This window comes from Habropoda laboriosa, unplaced genomic scaffold (genome assembly GCF_001263275.1).
Source record: "Habropoda laboriosa isolate 0110345459 unplaced genomic scaffold, ASM126327v1 scaffold57, whole genome shotgun sequence".
Lineage (NCBI taxonomy): Eukaryota > Metazoa > Arthropoda > Insecta > Hymenoptera > Apidae > Habropoda > Habropoda laboriosa.
Genome location: NW_017100229.1, coordinates 3972096 through 3997235, shown reverse-complemented (window position 1 = coordinate 3997235; position 25140 = coordinate 3972096). Strand labels below are relative to the sequence as shown.

General features: G+C 44.1%; 1 protein-coding gene across 1 annotated transcript in view; it reads left to right on the top strand.

Annotated features, from left to right (window-relative positions):
- The window catches only part of LOC108571378, an 80511-nt gene that overhangs the window by 11608 nt on the left and 43763 nt on the right, over positions 1-25140 (top strand). The window contains exon 2 of the mRNA XM_017933396.1: positions 10101-10279. Within this exon, the coding sequence (XP_017788885.1) occupies positions 10101-10279 (179 nt within the window). The remainder of the gene's footprint in view (positions 1-10100; positions 10280-25140) is intronic.

Genomic DNA, 25140 nt, shown 5'->3' with positions numbered 1-25140 from the left:
AATCGAGGACGAGCCCTGGGCCGCGTCCAGTGTCATTTGTCCACTCCTTGCGGAACACTAATTAAAAGCGTCGCTCGACAGAGGATCTGGACGTCTCAGTCGGTAGTTTGTAATTAATTTTATTGAAATCGTACGAAGCCTCGGCTCGTGGCCGCCGGCAATATAAAAGTTCGATCGTAGAAATCAATCCGTGCGAAGCAGGGGGAAGGGGGAACCGAAGGGTTAAAAAGACAGAAAGAAAGGGAGGAGAGAGAGAGAGAGAGAAAGTGGGAGCGTTCGCGGAACAAAATATCGGTCGAAATGCGAGCGGAGACGAGATTGAACTTTCGACCTGATCTCTGTGCCGCTTCATCCAGGCAGGCTCGCACTTGGTGCAAATTGCCAACTTTGATGCTCTCCTCTTCTGCTCAGCTTTTTCAATAAACCGTCGAATCGCGAGAGAAGAGAAAATTGCCCCGGTCTACGGGCGAGAAGAAGAAGAAGAAGAAGAAGAAAAAAAGAAGGATTCGCGATTGTTTCTTCGAGTATAATCCAAGTAATTTCTTCGCGGTATCGAATCGTTTCGTCTCCATTTTCTCATTGTGAAATCATCAGCTATTCCTTACACCCCGCGCGAAACCTCTGTCTCGTAAATTCTTCTTCGCACGAACCTCGGAGAAGAGTCGATTCACCCTAAGTAGATCGACCACCGTTTGGCTGTTTTTATTAGCGTTCCAGTGGCCAACCTCTGAGGTTGGAAAATTAAGTTGTTCCAAGTAGTTCGGCCAATTACGAAAGTTCGCCAAACGGGTCGAACGGTCGAGCTGGATTTTAAAAGTGACTCGTGTATACTCGAACAGAGGTAGACGTCGTTTTCGAGGAGTTAATCCTCCGTTTCGAGGGAAACTGGGGCACTTTTTCTGTGGTCAGACTGGTCGATGGTCCAGCGAGATATTTTATATTACATTTAATATCTTTTGCCTCTTCCCCCCTATTTTTATTTAATTCCTATTAATCTCTCTCTCTCTTTACACTTTTACAATCTCTCCCGCAAACATAAATTTCTTTCACCGTTTACTCGTTTATTTTCCCACAAGTCGCAACAGCGATGATATAATATTCGATAAATGAAAAACCAGCGAAAATTTTCTCTCACTTCGAGTTCTCTTTCAGCTTTAATTTTTAATGCGACCAGTCGTTACCACGATAAGCGCCTCGCGAAATGCACATCTCCGAGCGACGGATTGATCGTCGCGCATTAATTTTCAGCGCGCGGCGAAAAAATTCCCCGGAGACCAGACAGCTTCCGTTTCGACGTTGAGATATCGTGTTCCGTCATTCTGACGGACAGGAACCGGCCCGTTGAACGGATCGTTAGGCAAATAAAAAAAAAAAATAGGCAGGGTAGAGCTGGTCGAGTGATTTCTTCTCTGTTAGAGAACCGCGGCTACGTGCCACCTATTCTCCACCCACCAAACCCAGAAAGCTTTCTCGCCTTTCTCGCATTTTTCAAGTTTCTCGCCACCCTCTCGCTATACTTTTCTCACCCAATTCTCGCCCTCCACCTCACCCCATCCTCATCCTTTATCTACCTTCTTTTCTTCCGCGTCTTTCATTCCAACGTAATTCTTTCTAAATTTTTTTTTCTCCTCCTCCTTTTCCTTTTGTTCTTCCTCTTTTGCCTTGACTTTTTTTTCCACCCGCGAGACAAACGTTATCATAATTCCTGGGCAACCACGCGCGTGGTCCTCGACTAGACACATATTCGCGGAAAGGCCGAGTCGTTTAATTTTATTATTTGAAATACCGCGGTTGTTTCAAGCACGAGAGGAACTTCCCTACTTTTTCCTTTTCTTTTTTTGTGGCCAAGTGAATTATACAAGGACGCTTGAATTGTTTCTCGCTGAATATATTTCGTACAGTGTGTGTGTGTGTATGTGTGATATCGATTTCTTCTTCTTCTTTTTTTTAAATTACAGATAGTAAAAGTTGCGTGCAATTGAACGACGAATACTCACAAATTTGACGACGAATGATACAGTTTTGCAACTCTCGCGACGAAGTGAAATGTACGAACGTATTTGTTCCAGCCACTAGGAAGAAGAAGCTCTTACATTTTTGTCTGGTTCATGTCTTTTGTTCCGACGTCGCTTTCTTCTTCCTCCTACTTCTCTTCCTTCCTCCGGTCGTTTCTGTAAAGCTGAAGAAGCCGAGTTTAGTTTAGTTTTATTAGCGGCACGCTGCTTTTCTTTGACTCGAGTATTCGTCTTTCTAATTCGTCTTCGTTTCCCGGACTTTCCCCCGGCGCTACGTCAATTTACCCCTTTTTGCCTGTACAGACCTCCTTACCTCCCACCCGATTTCTCTCCATTTTCGCCGATGGCTAATTAATTGAAACAATATGAACAATTGCCCGTACTCGACGTGGCTCGTTCAACAGAAAACCTCTCTCTCTCACTCTCTCTCTCTCTCTGCGTTCGCATTAAGGAACTATAACACCGAGGAAAAAGGAACGACCTATCAGATAATTTAGTCGAATTATTAAGAATTTAATTCGCAGACGGAAAGTCTGGGAAAAATTCCCTATTGCACGTTCCATTCACTAGAATATCCCTGTAATACGATAAAAATTCCTCTGCATTGCAAGTACAAGGTTGAAACTTGATGAATATAACATTCGTTCTCTATCTTCATTTTCTAGCATTTTTCGAAACTAAGCGAAACTTCAATTCCGCCAAAATGGAGGGTCGCACGTAGAAATAAAAGCAGCGAAAGGGAAAGAAAGAAAAATGCCGGCGGAATTACGTACAAGGCGGGGGTTGAGAAAGAGCTTGTTCCTCTGGCGAAAGCCGCGATCCTCCTACGCCTGAGCGTCATATTTACGCGGCATAATGTGGCGTGACTGGCAAATTTCACTTCGCCAGAGTGTGTAGCCCTCGGTTTCTGCGCGAATTACGCGACGTTTATAATCCGTAACACGAGACACGGTTGCAGTGAGATGTACCCCGGCGATGCGTGCACAACAGGCACGCGTGCAAACACACACGTGTCGAGCACGTGGCGTGTTCTTCTGTGAGCGATGGAACCGTGACGAGCGCACGTATGCTGTGTTTACACCGTGTTCCCTCTGGCGGCCTCGTCTCGGCAAATTTCACTTTCCCTTAACTGTTACAGAGTTGATCCTCGATTACTAATTCCTCGACAAAGTTGCCCGGGTATTTCCGTGACGTAGTGCACGGACCAAGTGATACACACCGCGCTGAAAATTAGCCTGCTGATCGAGCGTGAATTAACAGAGATCACGGCGAATAAATTAATCTGAGAACGACCACTTTCTAACTTTCACTTCGAAACGATCGACGCGTTCGTATGGAACGTTGTGAAAATACTCTCTGCGCGTTGTACTATTTCCAGGACGAATGAATAATCGATCGCGCAGCATGTTTGTCTATTAATAAACAATCGTCCGCTTGTGATCAACCGCGAAAAATCTGATTCGATATGCACATGCAATATTGGGACATGAATAATACACGATTGTGTTTTCTGTTAATTAATAAACTTCCAGTATAATGCGGTTTACTATTATTAATTGACGTAGCGTGGTTGCACGATTCATTCATGCTATTGTTCGTATGCATCGATGTGACGTTACCTTTGCAGAAAAAATGCGGTGCAAAAAGATTGAAATTTTCAGCGAAAAGTAAGCTGGAGAGATAGAGGAGAGCGTGCCCTTTAATACGCACTTTATTCCATCTCGATATCTCAATTGGTTCCCGAGATACAGCGTTTTCAATCTGTGGCAATGTGGGGGATGTTGAAAACCCGGAATGCAACCTGACCCACATTTTTTTCCTGGAAATGCGTACGTCGCAATAGCAATAGTGAAAAAAACGCTGACTCAACGTCTGCCGCTGACCAGCGCACGTGGCGGGAGCTTGAGGTAGGTTATGGTGGGAGTGCGAGAGAGAGAGAGAGAGAGAGGTCCGAGTGTGTGCGACAAGGACGGAGATAGAAAGTTATTAAAAATTACCTTCTTCTTTGCACGACGATATCTCCGGAACCGAAAGTCGGATCTTAACGAAACGAAGTGCGTTTTAAAGGGGAAGGATCAGCGATTCTTACGGCCCCAAAGGAATCGATATAACTCGAGGAGTTTCGAAGTTACAGGGACTCAAAGTTTTTGTAATTTTAATAGTTTTTCGGTGGGTATTTAAACAAATCAACCGGTCAAATTTATCTTTTACCGGTGAAATATCAAGCTTAGGCGTTGTTTAGTGAAAAATTTCAACCAGTTCTCCTGGACTCGGTAACTGTAGATCACTTTCACTCTAAGAATACTCTCATATGCAAGCTGTTCACACCTTAGAGACCACAGTGGGCGATCGAATAGTGAGAATTCACGCGGTTTCCCTCTCGTTTGATCGGTCTTCTGTCTGTTCAGGGTATCAAGCACACTTCTGTTGTAAGCGTCGTAACACCACTTCCATCGAAACGCTACCTGACAGCGACTGCATCGCGGAGTGCATCCATTACTGCTGGTTCATCGTTTCCACTGTCTAACTCTACGTATCCATGTCACACGCACGTGCTATAGTGCTTGTGCAACAGACGCGCGTGGACGTGTTATATGCAAATAAAGCACGGGTCAAAATCGGTTAATTTATTTGTAGGAGAGAATTTCGATGGAAAATTTCGAGAATGAACGTCGAAAAATCGTACGTTACGCGAGTGTACGCGAGAGTTGCAAGGGTTGCTCGTATTCCACGACAATTTCCCTGTCCAAATATAGGTACGCAGCGACTGTACGACGATCAGAATGGCGTAACCATTGTTATCAGAAACTATTATTATATTACGGGATGTGTGTGTTGTCTTGGAATTACTTGACGTTGTAATGGGATATTCAGGCTTCGACGTCGATGTCTGTGGCCTAGTTTGCCAAACAATACCGCGACTACTGCTGCTGCTTTCTCCTACGACGATTAAAATTGTAGCGCTGTTGAATTCATCACGCGAAAACCCAGATTAAACATGTTTGTCATGTGTCACTGGAAATTATGCAACACCGTATACAATGGATAATTTAAGTACGCGCATTTAGGATGAATTTGAAGCGGATAGATGATTACAACGTGAGGGAGTTGATGCTGAGGCAACAGAGTATTCTCAATGAACACTTTGGTGAGCTCATTTTACGTAACGTTCCTAGGCGAGGAGTGTAACTTCCATTTCTTGAAGCATCGACAAACAATATCTCATTCGAGTAACTCTCTAGCTATCTAAACCCAGAAAACCAAAGAAAGGGATTTTTTCATTAGAGGGGAAGATTTGAACGTACAAACTGCTCTTAATTAGAACACAGGCCATTTTAACATCCATTTCCCCTCTATTTTTCGATCTTCGTCTATCCTTTAATCAAGAAGAGCATTAAAATTCATTCCTCTCTCGTATGAAAGACTAACATCCCATTCACTAAAATACCGAACGAAGGCAAAATCTTCCTTGTTTATATCTCCATAACGATTAAACGAATATCTCCCAAAAAATTCACGTTTGATAAAAAAACATGTACAAACGAATCCAGAAAATTTCACACGAATAGCTTGAATCATTTCTACTCCATAAAATTCCAAAGACACCCTATACGCGTCTCTCCGGGCGCTCTAAGAACAGCGGGAGGAAGAATTCATCGACTCCTCCCGTTCTTCTCGTGGCGAGAGTTTCGTGGCGGCACGCCGGTCGACAGGGAAATTTCCACTTCCGCGAAAATTACGCGAAGGCAGCGACCAGTGACACTCTGACACGGCCGTGTCGCGTGTACACGGGGGCCACGCAAGCCGGGCGATGTGCCGACTGGCAAGAGCGACCGCACTTTACGAGCTTTGCGGCGAAAATATATGATTCTCCCGTTGGCCTAGCGCGACCGTAAAGTTTCGTCCTCATTGTTTCGAGCGGTGGAACGCGGCACACAGGGACGAGGGGACTGTGCACGGTCTGGTTTAAGAGCGGTAGACCGCTGCACGATTCGAGGCAGACGTAAGATTAACGGCCGGTTTGCTTTGTAGTTTTACAGCCAACCCTCCCACCATCCCGTCCATCGACGTTTCGCCAAAACCGATATCCTCTGCCTTCTCGACGACTCCTTCTTCTTCCAATGGAGATTTACGACGCGAGAAACCGGAAGGCCGGGGAACGTGCGGCGAGTCGCACAGGTGCGGTTAAAGGGGCCAAGTTGGACCGCGAATAGATCTGGGTCTTCCTTTTAGTACGGCTACCTTGGTGAAAATTTTGGGCAAGTTTCAGGGAGGATTGATGTCAGAGAAGTTATATTTAGAGGGTGACACCTCGCTCCAGAAGTAGAGAAAGGTTCGATTTTGTGTATTCGGATAAATTCAAGTTTGGTGAATTTCTGGTTTGTTAGTAATGTAATTATTACATGTGCTAACTGGAGGGTTAGTCTGTAGATTTACATCAATTTTGGGGAGAACGTTCTTCGGATAATTCCATTTTACAAAGATTCCAAAATTTATACCTTACTCTCCCAGTTCACCTGATAAATGTGGCCCTTTAATTTCAGTAGAATTCCCCCGGAAGGGCTTCGATATTCTCCTCGTGGAAAAGTTTCCACCTTCGCCATGTCCACGATAAGACGTTCCCCGTTTCCTCGGTAAACCTTCATTTGCCACCGAAGGGAAGATCGCGAAATATACGCGCGACGGGAGCGAAAGGGAAAATCGGGATAACACTTTGGAAGAAATAAAAGTGTCGTTTGCCTGTGGAAAAAAGCCTGGTCGTGACAGAGAGGGGAAAAGGGAAAGTGGAGTGCCTACGAAAGATAGCGTAACGCCGAGAGATTTAGCACGTAGTAATTCGCCTTAATGCCGGCGTACATACGCGTCCTCTTTGCTAGCTCCATTCGAAAGCGATATATGTATTCCGCGGGTTTGCTTATCAGAGAGGCTCCCCCCGGGGGGAGCCACTCTTCAACGGTCACACTGTCGACGTTAAGTGCGAAGGAAAAATTCGCGAAATGTTTTTTCTATAAATTTTGCGGGTCTCCTGTTTAATTTCTCATCGCAAAAGTAACAACAGAGGATGGTAACTGTGACGGAAAAGATCGTTGGGCGAAGTAGCCCGCCGCTTCGAGCACCCATTTTCCCTAGCCTCTCCTCGATACTTAATTGATCGGTAAACCAATTAAGCTGCCGTGGTGTTTCGTAGTGAGTTTGCCGTGTAACAGATTCATCGGATAAATCCACTCTGGATTCACGTTAATGGGTCGACGATGAAATATGCAATTCGAGGATGGAAACGGGAATTCCAAGTCCACGATGGAGGAGAGTTCTTCCCACAGATTACTCTCGGAATATCACCATAAAGGTTTCACAAATTTCTCCCCGGTGACTTTCTACGCCTCACATTCGTCAATCCCCCTTTCAATTAACCCGCTTAATAAGCCTCGGGCTCGACACGATACAATTCGTCTAGCCGACAGTTTTAACCAGTCCAAAGAGAAATAGCTCGAGGCTGGGCTAGAGACAGAAAGGAAACACTCTCGGTTTACGGGCCTCCGTACGCGGTTTGTAATATTATAAAGCTAGAAGACGGGGATGAGAGAAGCCCCGAGGGGTCGAGGAAAAAAAAGAGTGGCGAACGAACGAGTCGTCTACGGGATTTTTCCCGCGAGCTACGCGAAACCACCGCGAAAAAGTAGAATCAGACCGCGCCTGGTCAGACGCGAACAGACCCGCAGACTACTAGATGCCCCAGATAAAACAACGGTGGCACGCTCGAGCACGAAATCTGGGAAAATCCTTCCGAGTGCTCTGATTAACACGAGGGGCACGTGTTTAGGGTATTTAATCGAATGTTTTGACGTATTTCCAAATTTCCACGTATTCCTGCAGTAGGGAATAAAGTGCGAAGTGCTAGTTAATTGATAATACCGTATATTTTAGAATGATTTCTCATCTATCCAAAATGCTACACAAAGGAATAGAAAAATTCTTCGGGAAAAATCCGAGGATTTTTTTCTGTGCAAGCGATCAACGAAAAACCAGCCTGCGAAGCCCATAAATTCGTCGCTCTTCAATTCCATCCCCATTTCCCTGGGGCGACACGGAATAAAGAGGTCGACGTGTAACGCTGTCCATGATCCGAAATGCACGACGATTTTCGACCCGTGTACATCATCCGTATTCGCGAGCTCTGCTTTTTGTCAATTAATCTGGAGTTATCAGTGGCCTGGCTGGGATGGGTTCAGCCGAGGTTGAGTTGGTCATTTGTATGACGCCAGAGTGCTGGCCTGTGTATGTATACGGGTGTTATCTACGCTCTGAGCTCGACTTCCCCTACTTCTCTGTTGGACGAAGGGAGGGAAGAACGGAGAGAGAGGGAAGCTGGGTTGCACAAGCTGGGAAAAGGGGATACCGCTGTGTGCGGTGTTTGGCTAGGACATTGTTTATGCGAAACGGTCAGCACAGCGAGTCACCATGTCAGCGGCTCGTTCTGGTTGGCTTCGTTTGATAATTCGATAGCACTTTTGCACCTCGAGGCCGTCTACTCTCTCTCTCTCTCTCTCTCACTCTTCTTTCTTTCAATGTTCACCTGCCACACACGCTGGACCCGAGCCCACCGGGTCCAATTAAATTTATCCGGCTGTGTTTTTTCGAGGGAAAAGCGATCCACACGGCTGTAAAAAGAGACAGCCTCAGCAGGGGAATGCATTTACCCAGGTACTCCTTTCTTTATTTCTCTCTTCTTTTATACTTCTCTCGTACGTTCTCTGTCCTTCCTATCCTGCTCCCTTCTCGCAAATTTTTTGAAAGCTGTCGCCGATTCACCCACTTCGAATAACCCGCGCTGATTGATACGACTCTGTGCACGGAATGATCCAATTTAACCAGATGAAATTCTCTTTTTTACACCGCGAAAATAATAAACGCCCGCGAGTTTTTCCATTCGCGGTCCAATCTTTCCTATTGTTCCCAGCAGAGGAATCCCTTGGAAAAATTCTCCGCTAACGAATCGCCGTGAGAATTTCGAAGGAGATCTGCTCGATAATTTTCTCACGTTATAGTTCCCGCGGAATGGAATTTGATTGCGCTCCCTTTCGTTCCGATACCGGTGCGCTAGCCAAACGATGTTTTATTCCCAACTTTTCGTCGGATCGATCCGTGTCAATCAACGCTGGATATCGCTCTGATGATGATTGATGATGATGGGGAGACCGGGTATACTAACGAGGGTAACGCTCGAATGGACCTTCTGGCCATTTGAGCGAGTCCATTCGGTGAAACTGGGAGAGAGATTGCGGTAACGCGTGTCCAGACATCTATTTGGAAAGGGAATAAGTCGAGGAACGAGGGAGAACGAAGAGAAAAGAAAAGAAAAAATGGATCGACCTTATTTCCCGAGATTAATCCGCGGGAAGTGAAACGTTTAATGAGCAAACAGGATCGACGCGACCCCTCCTTTATTTTCCAGCGGGAAACGTCGAAGGGAATTTTGCAAACCCTGTTTTCTTCTCTCGAGAAAAGCTTCGAGTTTCTTGGAAAAAATTCTCTCGTTCCGCTGCTCGACTTGGATAATGGCGAGAGTATACAGTTCCTTTTTTCTATGTAAAGTGAGAGGTTTGTAGATACCGAGTAATTAAATATCTACTCTCGAAAAATGGAACAATTGTTTCGGCGAAAAATTTGTTAATAATTCTTTCCCCCGGTTACGCTACACACACTGTTCATTACAATTTACGTAACAAAACATCAGAAGGAATTCGTTATTCGTTGTACGATAGAAAATGTGGTAGATTTAATTGAAATGTCCGGCAACGATTAATAAAAGCGGTGATATTAAAAAATTCCGCAGCTTTCGCGTGAATGAAAATCTTTGAAGGGACATCATTTATTTCAATAACCAAGAGGGAGCCGGTTGAAAGTTAAACAACTGTCCGGTCAGACTCATTTCTCTAATTACACCCACATTCCACTTTCCCCCCCCGTAGAATCTCACTCCTGCTCCTTTGGACCGACGCGGTTTCCACCTGGGGAAACTGTTCGAACAACAGCGAGATACTTTCGGGGGAGCACAATTCCGTGAACGATTTGTTTTGCTTGCAGCGCCTGTGCGACTACGTGAAATATCGAAGGAAGGCTCGCAGAGGAGGCCAAACGACGCCAATAATGACTCAGCCGAAGGAGATCTGCCGGTTTTCGAACCGACAGCGGCGAACGTCAGCGCATTCGTCGGACAAACCGTGTACCTGCCGTGTCGTGTGAGAAATTTAGGGGATAAAGTGGTAAGTCGCGTTGGTAATATAAGATAAGCCTAAGATTACACTTACGAACACACGTGACTCAAAAAGAAAAAAAAAAAAAAAGAACAAGGACAGTGGCCAAGCAACGAGGATCGGATAGTTCCTTCTAAAAAGGTAGCAAGAGGCGGCGAAGGAAAAAAGAATTTAGTCTCATCGCTCGTATTTTATATAACCACGGTGAGTTTTATAGCCGATATGAAAAGTTACATCGTAAAGGTACCGCGTAAAAATACAGCCGAGGCTGAGAGAAACTGTCCCTCGCAAGGCGTTTCGTTAACCAACCATAGTAAAGATTCCCGGCACTTTTCGAAATCCTAAACTACCGTCACTCATTTTTATATCGTCGATCTTAACCACACGGAAGAAATCTTTCGTGTTCTTCGATACTTAACGAAAATAATCCATCGCTGCTCTGATCATTCTAATTCAGCCATACTCAACCTTCCTTCTTCCCGGGCTACATACATATGTTTGCTACGTAACGAGGGCCGTAACTTAGGTTTATACCTTGGTATTATGTCAATTAAATTATCTTTTACTTACGAACTCTAACTGTGCCTGTGTGTGTTTCGGGCCACGCACAAAATCTTGGCGGGCCGCTGGTTGAGTATGGCTGTTCTAATTGATCCCCAGGAATATCTCACCTCACACTTGACGAACTAACTTGGAGGAACTAAAGTTTTTCATAAAAAAAGAGTTAGAAAGCCGCTATTGTCACATTTCACCGGTGACACTAATATCAATTTAAATTCCCATCTCCAACGGTTGTACAGCTATTTACGTCTCTAAGAAACGTTATCTCAGCGCAATAACTTCAACCACCTATCTCACCGGTACACCTCAGACGTATCCAGGAGCCATCCATGATCATAACTATACCTGTACGATCCACTAAAACAGTTGCGAACGTTGGAACAATCGAGTATAGTTGGCTCGTGTTCCCAAGATCGCTTTGAATTATGAAATACGCTAAAGGGAACGGTAAATCAGCTAGGACAAGAGAGAGAGAGAGAGAGAGTTTCGATTAGGAAGACACACGAACCACGCACGTTTACTACACTATGCGACGATTAATTTTCGCAAGTTGCTCGACTACCCGGTTCCCATTCCGTACAGGCCAATTTCTATTCAAACAGGTTGTCCCCGTGTCTGTGACGGCGACGTCGTGGCCCTTTGCGTTATCTGTACAAAGGCGGCCTCCTCCCGGTGTAATTAATACCAGGCCATGACAAATCGTCGTTTCCTCCATAACGACCGGCCTCGATAAATACGGGGCTCGCGATTAGGAGCAGCCAGCACGAAAACGTGACCGTGTAGCAACGGTGCCGTGCTCGTGACAATCGATCAAAATGGGAGACACAAGGGAACAGAGACATTGTCGTGTTTCCTTTACGGTTAATGTCTACGCGATGCGAATCTCTGTGCGATCCTTCTCAGATCTTGCTTTCTTGTCCATGGAAACCTCTGATATCTCAACTCCACCCTTATTTCTTTCTTTGCTCTTCTGTAATTTCAACAAGTTTCACTTTTTCGAATTCCTTATGTTGAGAATCGAATAGCAACGACATTTGGAGGCAGGCAACGGCGAAATAGACGCGGTCTTTTGTTTCAGGGCCTGTGGCTCGCACATCGTCGCTCATATGTAAAGAAAGAGTCGAATAAATATAACACTTTATGTGGGAATTTGTAAATGTGAATTTCGAAGAATTTTCAAGTGTCGAATATTCTTTTCTCTCTTCGTACCATTGGCCACGCCGTTTTCTTCGAGGAAGTGTTATTAGATATAGGAAGAACGTTAGAGGTTAAAGAAAATTTCCATTTAATTCACAATTTATGTGGACCCCGCGCATTTTTCCATTTCATGGGTGGATTGCAGCGCGGGAAGTAGCGAGATGTTGCTGAAAGCGGTAATCAACGATTCCCCGTAGTCAGCAGTTCCCGATAAAATCTTCTTGCCGCGCGTCGAGCCGAAAGCAGGCCAACGGTGAATGTAAAAGTTTTGAAAATCGATCGACGGTAGCAGTTAGAAGAGGTGAAATCGGGGGATTTTTGGGCGTAAGGGAGAACGAGAGAGGATAGCAAGGGAGGTATAAAAGAAAGGGGGGGATTTATGCTAAGCGATGATCATAATCATTTCGCGTCGGTAGCACGGATCGTCGCGCGCCACCAATAATCCCGTCTGCTTGATTCGTTTTGCTCGTAGACACTCGTTAGATTAAAGGTCGCTTGGCGCCGTGTTCCAGGGATATCGTTTGTTTCATCGCTGTCCAATGACGGTCTGTTATTTGTAAATCGTCCCCGCGAACCGTCAAAGTAGAAAGCTTACGTTGCACCGTCCATTTTGTCAACATTTTCTATTTAATTTTTCATGCGTTGATTTTTCAACGCAGGATGGGAAATATTCGACGGAGAGCGATCAGTTGTAACAGAGCGTAGTGGAAAATTAATATTCGATACACGTAGTAGATTGTTGCGGGGTTAATTTGAAAGATAAATGAAAATTAATCGAGGAGAATCTTATCGGGCGGCACATCGATTCTGATTCGCTTCCAATTCGACGATGAAAGTTGAACTTTTTTATTAATTTTCAGTCGTACCGGTAGAAATTAAATGAAATATCGGTGACAGTGGGAAAAGTTACGAGTTTATTTGAAGTTACACGATACTTGTGTTTAATATGCGCCAGCTTTCCAAAACGTTCAATTAATACTTCAACGAACTCGCCACTTTTCACATTTCCAGCGATTTTTTGGTTAAAATTATCGCGTCGCAAATGCGTTGAACCGTGAATATTTCTCTCTCTCTCTCTCTCTCTCTCTCATTTAAACGAACATCGAATGTATTTCTAGCTATTTAGAGATGATTGTTTCAACTTGATTCTCTTCGATGCCAGATTCACCGCATTTCCACCAATTTATTTTGAATGAAACGTCGGCTCAAGTGTTAGACGGTAAATGACAGAAATTCGAATGCAAAGTAACAACGACACGGTGTAAAAGTTCATGTTAATTGGTAGAAGAGTGCTCGTTGCTGTTAGCTACTTTCTACTTTCACCTGTTCGTTTCAACTCTATCTCCAAGTTATTCTCGGTTAATATTTACCGATGCTCTGTTCAACGCGAAACATTCCAGGTAAATAGCGCAAAGTGGCTGGTGATTTGTTGATTCGCGCGTGTCCGCGGTTTGATGAATGACCCGAAGCTGTTTGTTCCCTGTTTATGTTAAACTCGAGAGGATTCGTGCCGCCATTACCGATATAATTCGCCCGTAATAATTGAAATCCGAATTGGAATTCAAGTATGACACTCGAAAATGTCATTTGACCCTATTGCGTCGTGGACCTTGATCGAGTCTTGTGATCAGGAGTTCTGGCGCAGGTTGATGATTGTTCTCGCTGGTTCGAGGTGTATTAAAACTTCGTTGTTGGGTTAGATGATTTTTATTTTGATTAGATGTGTTTTAGATGTCTAGTTGAATTTGGATTGTTCGTTTCGTGACGATGCGTCTCGTGCACTCGTCTGACAGTGATTGATGGTTTTCAGGTGCGTAGATGTATATACATATAGACATTAGGTTGGTTCTGATTGGTGGTTGTGTTATGGAGGTGGAAAACGTGGTGTGTTCTACAATACTATTGGCCGACGAAAACTGTGACCTTTTGGTAACGAATGTTTTATGGTCCCGAGTGTTTTTGGGACCTATTGTCCGAGTGTCGCGCTGGTGCGACCAAAAGAAGAAAAAAAAGAAAACCTCTCCTCAGCCCGACGTCGAACATTATTAGTAAAACAAATTTTTTGGATATTTCCAATAATTTATTCCATCAGCACATGCTCATTTGCGTTATACCTCAATATCCGTATCGGCGAAGCCAATTTCCCAACAAAATTCCGCACAAAAAACCCGCGGAAAATAAGAACAGTTCGATTACCAGTAGTATAACCCAGCCACTGATCAGACGCAGTCCTATCTACTTACCTTCGAATATTCGACCGCGTTCGAAGAACCGTTCTACCAGGAATTTCAAACAATTTCACGGAACGACGGAACAATGGATGACACTAGAACGACGCGATGAATCATTTTTGTCACTTTCGCGACGATATCGATCGATCATAAATTTCGAACGTTCACCTAGGTTGAACCGTGTGCAGCTCTAACGCGTAGGATTAACAGAGTTCAATCAGAACCTGCCGCTGTGTCTTCGTCCCCTCTCCGCCGACACACTAATTCTCCCTCTCACGCTAACGTAGCCGAAACGAGAGTAGAAGAAGAAGGGAGGAAACGAATCGGACACGGTCGAACACGCTGCGAACCTCCCCCGACCCTAAAAGTGACTCGTGTGATTTGTTGACCCGATGGACAGGCCAAACATCGGTGTCATGATGGATCACCGTGAAAAAGGGGAACCTTATCGTACGAGTGGATCAATCTCTCGAACGTACCAAGGATCTCGAACAGTCTCTCCAACCTACCTATCCGTTCTCCGCCGCATAAATTGAACAACAGCGAATTCCACGCGGTGCATTATTCATGGAAAAAAAAGGGTGGAAGTGGGGGATAGGATGCAGGTAACCGTAAACGCAATTAATTTTCGTTTCGTTCGAAAAACCGGCTGCATCGCGAACGATAATCAGCCCAGCGGAAATACACCGCGCTTCTGCCTCTTTTTTACCACCTCTCCCCACTTCTCTCGCACGCTTCTATGCTTGAAATATGTCGGACGTAATCGAATGCTCGTCACGGACCAGCGTTATCGACGACGCTTTTGCTCCCGCGAATTTCAGGATATATTTGTTTTTTTCACTTCGTGTCTTGCGATTTTAAATGGACTCTGCGTAGTGGTATAATTCGCTCGTTTTATTTCGGACTTTACAGCGGGTGATTTCGAAATTGCCTTAATCGAATGTTTGGCAACGGACGCACGGGGAATTTTATATTCGTTATTTTTTCTTCTCTTTTTTTTTAGGTAAATTCGCAATGTCGGCGGGAGGAAGATTGGCCATGTTTTCTCACGAAAGTAATTAATTTCGGACAAAGTTTGTAGGTTCAATTTAAATTGCTTGGCAGAGGCGTGTGGTGAATTTTGAAACGGAATTTTTATTTTTTCGGGGGCGGGGCAAATTTGCCATTTTGTTTCGACGATTTTATCGCGTAATTGCTTCGTTAGAAATTAGTTTACTTTGCACAAAAGCACGTTTTCGCTTCTCGCGTGAATTCCGAGGGTCGATATTTCGATCCTGCTGTTTTTAGAATTTATCGTACATCTGTTGACGAAAATTGTTTAATTGTATGCTCGACAAGCGGGATTGATTCGATGAAATATTTGCCAGAGACTGTAGGTAGAATATCTGTTGCAAAACTGTGCGGGATTTTTTTTTTTAAAAAACCTTTCTTCCCAAAATTACTCGGTTTCGGACAGAGGCAGGTTTTTTTCCCTCCAACAGAGGGAAAAGGAAGCTGCTGTCAGTTCCAATTTCCAGTGTATCAAATGAAATTGGGCGTAGTAAAGTTTCGCGTCGAAAATGGTCGTACCGTTCCAATTGAAAACTTGAAAATTGCCCATATTTGTGGTACACTTCCTATACCCTCTCATATATTTTCTCTATCTATCTCTCGTTTTTAAATCGACCAACTATGTATACCGTTACAGGAGTAAAATGAAAGTTTGGTCGGTCGAAAAGCTCCAACGCTTCGGAATTTTTCACGAGATAACATTAATTCGAGTCGACGCCGGTAAATAAACGACAAACTCCAAAGCGGAATACATTTCCAAGTATTTTCAATGATAACTTTCTATTTTATCCCGGTGAACTGGTTCTACCAAACTTTCCATAAGCTACACTCAAGTGACAATTCGTCGTGTTAGCATACTTGCAAACAGAATCATCTAACCGGTTTGCAATTTGTTTGCGTTTGAAACAGCATCGAGCGTTCAAAGGTGTTACGATACAAAAGGAGGGAACGATAACGAACGCGACCGTAGCCTCGATTATCGCAATTCCATTTCACGTTACAAAACGGTTATACTCGTTTGTTTGACGAAGATTTTCGACGATGGGTCGCTAGCGTTTCGCCTGAGTTATTTCCGCAATTTCGTTTCCCCTGGCGGGGTAATTCGGCCGCGGTTTGACGTCACTCTGGCTTAAACGGCTTTGAGCCGGACAATCGTGTGCAATTTTCCAAGTTTTTCCATCGGAGGAACGCGGTGTAACTGTTCGACCGGTATCTCGTGCAATACCGTGAACAGCAAGTATAATATAAATAGAAAAATTGAAACGAGTTTTTTTTTCCCTGTTTCCATTAAAGGGTACCACCGTAGCTGGGAATTCTCGCAGCTGTTGTAGAAAACTCGAAAATTACACGAAAATCTACCGAGCTTTCTTCGGAGAATATGCTGTATCGAAGAACTTGCGAGGAATCCAGTTTCTACCGAGCTTAAGAATCGCCGAATTTGCAATGCACAGTTAATAGAAACTTGGAAACCTCAACAAGGAAATTTGAAACTTGATACCCAAAATTTACTTCTCGACATTATTCCGCGATGTTGAGAAATTTCATTCCAGCAAAAATTCCCGGAGAAAACTACAAAACCGGGAGGAATTCTGAATTCTCCGAGGCGTTTCTGCGCGAGAAAACGGCGTAATCGTGGCGATTACTTTCCTGGAAAAATACTTCCCTCCCTTGTTCCATAAAGAAAAGGAAACTCGTCGCGCGATAATGCAGTCGGCGAGGGCTAATTCCCACGGAGAGAGAGAGAGAGAGAGGGGAAGAGACTCCCAGAGAACCGCGTGAGAGAGAAAGAGCTGCGGAATTTTAATTACGTAAGAGAGGGTGGCAGGCTTCAAGAAAGCTGCGAAAGGAAAAGCCTTTTTTCATTAAGTTAACACTCGACCGAGTCGACCGGGGTTGTTCTTTAAACAAAATGTTCGTTTTCCTGTTACACCGTCAAGTAGACGATGGAAAGAGACGAACCTTACGCAAGAAGAAAAAAAGGAGCGAGAAAAAAAGAAGGAACAACAAAACCGAAGTGTGTGAGAGAGAGAGGAAGAAAGAAATGGGAGCAGGCTGTGGAGACGAAAGGAAGGGAGAATGCACGCGTATAAAACAGAGGGAAAAGTAGCCAGGTATTTGAAAGATGAGAGACCACTTTTCGCTTAGAAGGAACTCCTTTACTTTCACGGCTTACTAAATGCGCAAGGTATGCTCCAAGGAAGAACAAGCTTCCGGTGGCGAGGAGAGAAAAAAGAAGAAACTGGCGAAGGTGAGAGAAAACGGGAGAGACGACGAATGAATTGGAGGAGAAGGAAGAAAAAAAAGGGTGGAAGAAAAGGGGCGAGGAAACGCGATAGAAATGGGTCTCCTCTGTCCAAAAGTGGCGACGGTTCAACGCTTTATCCGCCTCGGTGATTTATGGGACCGTACAGCCTGCACGGTGGTCCGTTTGACCGCGAAATTGCGTAATTAAATTAGCGCTGGCTCATATAATTCAGTAATTAACATTCCAAAACGGGTCGTGGAGATATATCTCGCGGCACAATGGCCTTGTCGTTGAAAAATACAACAGGGTTGAAATTGTTTAGAGTTGCCAGCGTGAATCGTTGATTCTCCGTGAATTTATGCACGATTTGTTTTCGCACGGAAAAAGGGGTAATCGTGCATACGTGTAATTTCTATCGCGTGTACGGTGATCGATCAGTTTTCTTTATCGACAACGACCCTTTTTCATCGATTCGATAAATTTCGTGGCATGAAAAAACGTAGAAATAAAAATGAAAACTTTTGCGAGAAAAGTAGCGTTGTCTCCGTTGTAATTATCACAATCGCAAGAAGTGTGTATCGTGAGAAGAATTCTACACGGATGTTCTTTCTACGTCGAGACGCCGGGATTTCCGTGTGAGATGCGACGTTTCGAGGGAACAAGTTGGTCCTACGAGCTCTTTTCTTCTCTCACGTGTCACTGCCAGAAGAAGAAGAAGAAGAAGAAGAAGAAGAGATAAACTCGACTGGTTGGAAAAGCTGGGAAAGCACTAGAGTGAACTGTTTGACGCTTGCGACTCTCGAAAGATGAGATTTCAAGCTTTGAGACTAAGGTTTCGACTTTCCTTTCAAACCGCTCCTTCTTTACCTACACCACTCGAACAAATTCGACGTTCTCTCTTTGATGAGAAAAGCATACAGAGATGTACAAGACTGCGGTTGCCACGTTGCGTAAACTGCACGTCGAATCATTCGGATTCGAAGATTGTTTCGCTGTCTGCGCGCCAAGCAAAAATCCACACGAAGAGCGGATTCCTCGCTATTCAGCGAGGAGGAGAAAAGAATTTCGCGATAAGTTTTGCGAGCGGAGTGAAGGGAAAAGTAGACCAGGCCTGAAGAAACGAGATATCGAGGTTTTCTCCGCAGATAAGAGTCCACTGACAGAAACTGCGTTCGAATCTGTTATTGGCCATCGAATCGAGGCCTCCCGTGATTTTATCGAGCTTTATATTGCGCTGAAACTTTATCGAAAATATGTGCATTTCGTTCGATTACTGGGAGAATCTTGAAGATTTTACAATCTTGAAATTTTCACGGAGAAACGTGAAACGCGTGTCTTTTTCAGTCACAACACAGAGGGAAAAGTAGTTTAGAGAGGCCGAATCGCTGAAAATAACGTGGACAATGGTTGCAATGAAGTAGCGCAGCAAGTTCCCTTTGTTTGCTGCCAACGCTGACGCCGGACATTTTCAAGTTTTTTAACGTCTCGGGAACAGTCTTTTTTAATAATCAGCTCGCATTAAGGATGCAAAATAACGGTTAACTATAAAAGCTCAGGTAGACTCCGACGCCAACAGCAAAACAGTCCACGGCCGTTAATAATTAACGTCTGTAAAACGTACTTAATACGAACTCCCCTTTCGTAACGACACTTTTAACGTGCAATAAAACGCAAAAAAAAGAAGCCGAAAAAGAAACAACACAATATCTCAGGCATAATTTTCTCCTTAATTCCGTTAAAAGTCTCTCCATCCACCTCGACACAATTTAAATTCCCCTGCTAACTAATAAAACACTGGCGAAAATTGCAGCATAACAATAGAATCATTCCAGCGTGCACGTCGAAATGACCGTAAAAATTCTGTTCGACAGTTGGAAAACGAACGGAAGAACAAACACGCTCCCTCTTTCTACACAACGACGAGCATGCTATAAAACAAAGCCTTAGTCGATTGTTAGAAAATCGAAAGGCTGGAAAGAAAAACGAGAGAGTGCAAGAATAAAAAGAAAAAAAAGGCAAGAGAGAAGAAAAATATCAAATCGAATATGTTTCGAGCGAGACCCATTTTCCCCCGGTTACCCCTTTTTTCGCCTGACAGTTGGCGATATTTTTCCATCGAAAAATCATGGACAGATGTACCAATGGCCCTAGAACCCTTTTTTTTCTTTCTGCAGCGTTCGTGATAAAAGGGAGACCCGATATTAATACACCCTAAAAAGATGCGAATAAAGCTGAAATGCAAAAAAGGTGAAGAGAGCGAAAGAAAAGAGAAAAGGACATGCTGATAGAATACATCGGTAGAGAAGAGGCAGCGGCATTAGTATCGCGGAGAAAATGAAACGAATTGAAGGTACGGGAAATCTGGTATCAGTAGAAGCTGAGCTGCGGGCTGTACATTTTCGAGGTGGATACCATTTTAATTACAACCACCGTCTATAAGCCGATTCCGTATGAGAGACAACATTTTCTCGGTTTAATTAAGCGATCCCGCTTTCGCTTTGCTGAGGTTTCTTTCACGGTACCAACGATACATCTGGTCTGGACCATTGGTTTTATTAAATAATTGTCAAAAGAGGTCGGCCACAGTTCGATCGTTTCGTCCTGCGGGACAATTAATCGCCCTCCAGACAAGAAAAGACGAAAAAAAGGGAGAATCAAATTGAATTGCATCGTCCATAATCTGGTCCGAACCCCGGTAAATATGTACTTCGCTGCCAGTCGAACTTCGTCGAAATTTCAAATTACACCGTAATGTAAATACACCAAGCAAGTTTGCCATTCGATTCGCAGAGACGAGGCTCGGTTATTTAGCTTCCCTCGTGTTTATACGCGGAATCGAAAATTCATAACGACCATTGCTGGTCTCGCGGTACTTTTTCTACTCGTCGTTCTCACACGTGGAACGTTGTAAAGCAGTTTAACGCCAATCCGTCACGTACGAAAGAATCTAGTGAAATATTCAATCGCGCTCGCGCCCGGACCTTTTCCCTTTAATCTCGTTCCTGCTGGCTTCGCGTCGGGCTACGAAGGACGCGACGGGGGGGCACAAACGAGCTCGACGACGAGCAAATAGGTAATCGATAGAAAATTTATCGACGAAAACGGGGAAGACGTGACTTCGATCGAGAGGAATGGCTGAAAGAGTAGAGGCAGAGAAAAATCGTGGACTCACCAATTAAATTCTGGAAGGCAGGCGTGTGTTTGGAGAGAACGTCGGTGCCATCTGGCTTCATACTTCACTTCCGTCTGGCAGACAGCTTCTCGAAGGATGTCGATAAAATCATTCGAGAGGTCATCTAATTGTTTTCTTCGAGGAGTTCCGCGAAAGGGGCGTCCCGACGTCATGACAAACGACGCCCTTCTTCTTTCCACCCTACCTCTCTACGTCTCTATTTATCACTTGTTGGGTTACTTTTGCGCGCGGGGAGAAAGGAAGAAATATGGAAATCGTTGATCCGCGGTTAAAGACGAAAAGTAGCTTTTAATTCCCTTTGTCGTCCTTTTTCCCGTTGGAAAAGCAAAGTTCTATTTTTTAAATGGTTACGTAGCCTCGTAAAATTCCAAACGAGCGCTTCCTTTATTTTCAACGCGGATAGAGAGAACGTAGTTTGCAGGAGGAGCGCTCGCAATTAGAAACTTTTTCGAAACAGAACGGAATGGAAAGTGGACAATTAAGACGGGGAAAATTAGAATTAAAAATTTCAAGCTCGACCTCGGTGGACCCTCGCAGAAAACGCGTAGCACACTGCGGACTGCGAGAGTTCCAGCAGAGAGAAACGAAGAGAAATCTCAGAGATATACTTTCTTCTACTTATCTACGATGCATTTCTAAATTAACGAGGAGGAAATAAATTTTTTAAAATGCCTCTAATGGAAACAGCGTGTTCAATGCAATTGCACTTTGATACTAATTTTTCTTCCACGAAAGCTCAAAATTACAGCAGAAAGACAGATAAAGACAGATTTTTTGCAGATTACAAACACCTGTGCCACACCTCGTTTCAATCGATCAACAATTGATCGTTCATCCCTGTAAATTCACAACAGAGTATTACTTTACCATATACGAAGTCTCTTCATCCAGATGCTTTTTCGATCCACAATAACGTGGATTAAGTTACCCGTCGTTTTCTCGAATTAAACCGCTAGTAACCACCGCGGTCGATATTTATCGGGCAGCTTTCGCTGAAATCCACCTCCATCTTCAAACACATCCCTCGATCCCCTTTCTTCTCCCGTTACACCTTTCGCCCTTTCCACAATGCGTCCGAAACTTTTACGAAGCCTCGAGAGTAGCCTGGCAGCGTCACCATTGTTTCCCAAACAGGGGTTGTTACCACTTTTATGAGAGAGATTTCGAGCTTAGCCAGGCAGATAACTTCGCTACGCTCGTCGCTTAATCGGCCACCACCACCACACACCCACTCTCTCTCTCTCTCTCTCTCTCTCTCTACTCCTTCGATCCTTTTTCACCGCACAATTTTATCCCGTATTCATTCGTGGCCGTCCTCCAGAATCAAGTGATTTCAGGATCAAGCGGAAAACCTGACTCGTTTCGCGAATGCAATCGTCGACTGTTTACGAGCCACGCGATTCCTTTTCTTTCTACCCTCCCGGTTTTTCTAACGAGAGTATGGAAAACCTGCGAGATTGTTTCCCTTTCTATTCCGCGACAGACGATATTTTTTCCCGCGGGAATAACGCGAAATCTGACGAGCGTCATAACTCCTTCTTAATGCCGCCTTTAATCGCGGCAATCTTCCTGACCCCCTTTACGCGGACCTAGTGGACGTGATAACGCGAAATAGATGACGTCTATTCGGCTAGAAATCTATCAACCGAGGAGTTGAACGAACGTTTCTATCAATTAAAGAAATTCTACGTTTTTCGATCCTGTATTTTCTCCATCCGCACCGTCCTTCTGTCCAACTGAACCTGGAGTTAGACGCCTGTAGATACTTCTTCACACGCTGAATAATTCACGCCGGACCTGAAGAACTCGGTGGTATCCCTAAGAAGAATTATTCAAAGTCGCTTAGGATCACTCTAGCCACCTCTACAAACTTGGCAATTTCAACTTCGATGATTCCACGATGCCGCGTCAATTATTCCCAACTCTTTCATGTTTGAAAAAACAAAAAGAAGGAAAAAAAAGAAAAGAAAGGAAAGTCTATCTCCCAGGGTACCTTTGAACTCCACGAGAACACTCGTAACCAACCCTTCCGCTGTCCTCTGTCAAACGTTCCGGCGAGCATCAAACCGCGCTGGTTGTAAATTACATCGTAATCAATACTCTTCAACAGCCTGACGGCCGTAAAGACGTTACGACGGGTCGTTTCGAACCTTCGAATGGTCTCGCGACAAAGGCAGAAAGGGGTGAATAAAAGGAACGGTATAAAAACCAAGAAAAAGAGAAACCGGCGACGAATCGAGAGACAGACCTCGAAGAAGTGGTGTAAAATAGAAAAAGAGAATTTAACGCTTTAATTTTAGCATTTTAGACAATGAAACAGTTATCGGGTTTCCCTCGATATATATCGAATCTAACAGCGGCAGCGTGGCAAAACGAGGCTCGTTTTCACGAGAATGGGTGGCCAGTGAGTGAGAGAGGTGGGGTTGGTTTCATTTAAGCGTATCAACCGGCGAATGTGGGCCGTCCGGTGTTCCTGGTCCGAGCTAAAAACGCTTCTATACGCTATCGAACAATTCTCATCCCCGATTAACTTTAACACCACCGCTTCCCCCTCTCTCAAGCTTCCAGCGAATGCATAAAAATTTCATCGAACGGCATCGGTTACTATTGCAGGGCTAATGCCTCAGATTTCTTTTTTATCCCCCTTCTGTGGGTCAGGTTTGAAAAGAAATGTGCAAAATTGCTTCGAACAACAAGGCAAAGAATTTGTCGGAATTCACCGTTAACCTGCGCGTACTCTCTCGGTGCGTAAGCGGGGAAAGTCTCTTGACCTGGGTTTATCGCACCCCTTGCTGGCCTAAGGACTCGAAGAAACCAGCCAGTTGGTATAGTGCCGTCGTCCAACTAGAATCCCACGCTTAGGACCGCCACAATAGCTTACCATTCACTAGTACATTCCAACTCGAGTTATTTATTGTAACAAACAACTTATAAACATTACGCGTTGTTTTTTCACAATTAATCCAAATTTTCAACATCTATTCCTTTTTTCCTTTTTTAAGAAATTTTGGTGCTCGAACTAACCTCCATTACGCCACCAACTCTCGAATATTTCGGTAACTGATATTTCGAGTTCGAGCTCGTACTCGATCGTTTGTTTTTCTCTCGTGGAAAAAGTGGAAAAAGTGGAAAAAGTGGAAAAAGTGGAAAAAGTGGAAAAAATTGAAGGTGGACGTGATGGATCGTTCGGAGATTAACTTCTGTTCGTTTTAATTGATCCACCTAATGGCTTCTTCTTTTTGCCAAGTGGGAGTTACCGAAGGATCACAGATTAGCCATTGAGAGGAAGAGTTTCTTGTATTCGGTGTTTCTCCTTCGATCGGAAACAAGAATATTTCATAATACCGACTATTCGCGGAACTAATTACTTCGTTCCAAGTTGATTAAAGAGGTTCGCAAGGTGGAGAGTACGGAAAAGTAGGGAGAGAATTCAGCTCATAATCTCCGTAACAAGCGGCCTCTTCATCCCCCTTTTGCTATCGCTTCTGGCGAAGGGGCCTCTTCAATAAATCACGTGCTCCAACGCCGTGTAAACAGGGTTGACTTAATAAATCTAATTTGGAGAAGAAGAGCGCGGTGGAAAAATAATTTATCGCGCTCGGAGGATTTTTCGGCGGGCGAATATCGCCGGGAAACGTTCGATCGACTTTAAAACTGCCCGTAAGGGAATATTTATTAGTTTGAGCAAGAGGAAGATTCCTCGAGTGAATGTCGCTCTGGCATACAAATTTCGTGGAGATTTTTCTTTTTATCACCGGGGATACATCGTAACCGTACTTCTATAAATTTCATTTTTTCAAACTTTTCCTCTTCTTCTTCGTCGGAGTAACAAGGGAAATCTCTAAACGATTCGATTTATTTAATCCGACAACTTTCCGTTGAATCCTCCCGTTCTATGACAGCGGTTCTATATACACCTCATTTCTACCTCTTTCTCTTTCTCTTCTTCTTTTTCCTCCCTGAGTTATCCTCCTTTGAGAAGTTCCTTTTCCGTGGAACTCCTTGATTGGGGATTTGATACAGTTTTTTACGAGCTCTCTATTGAGAGAGGAATTCAAAGGACCAATCTTCGAATTCAACCCTTATTCTTATCAGACTAAAGAGAAATAACTTTTAAAACCGCAGTTAACTTTATTATTCCCACAGCGACGATATAAATGCCAATGTTCGCAAGAAAAATTCTTCGGTTCGTATTTGTTTTCTAATTAAACGGGAGAGGTGAATTCTGAAAGTGGCTGGAAATATTTTCTACGTACCTTCGACACAGTAAAATCACAGCAAATAACAGAGGAAGCAGTGGCAAGTAGAAATTCTCGGCAAAGGTAGCCTAAGTCCTCTCTAAACGGGAGAGCCTCATTTTCCCGTACGATGTAGTTCTTGCATTCAACCAGAC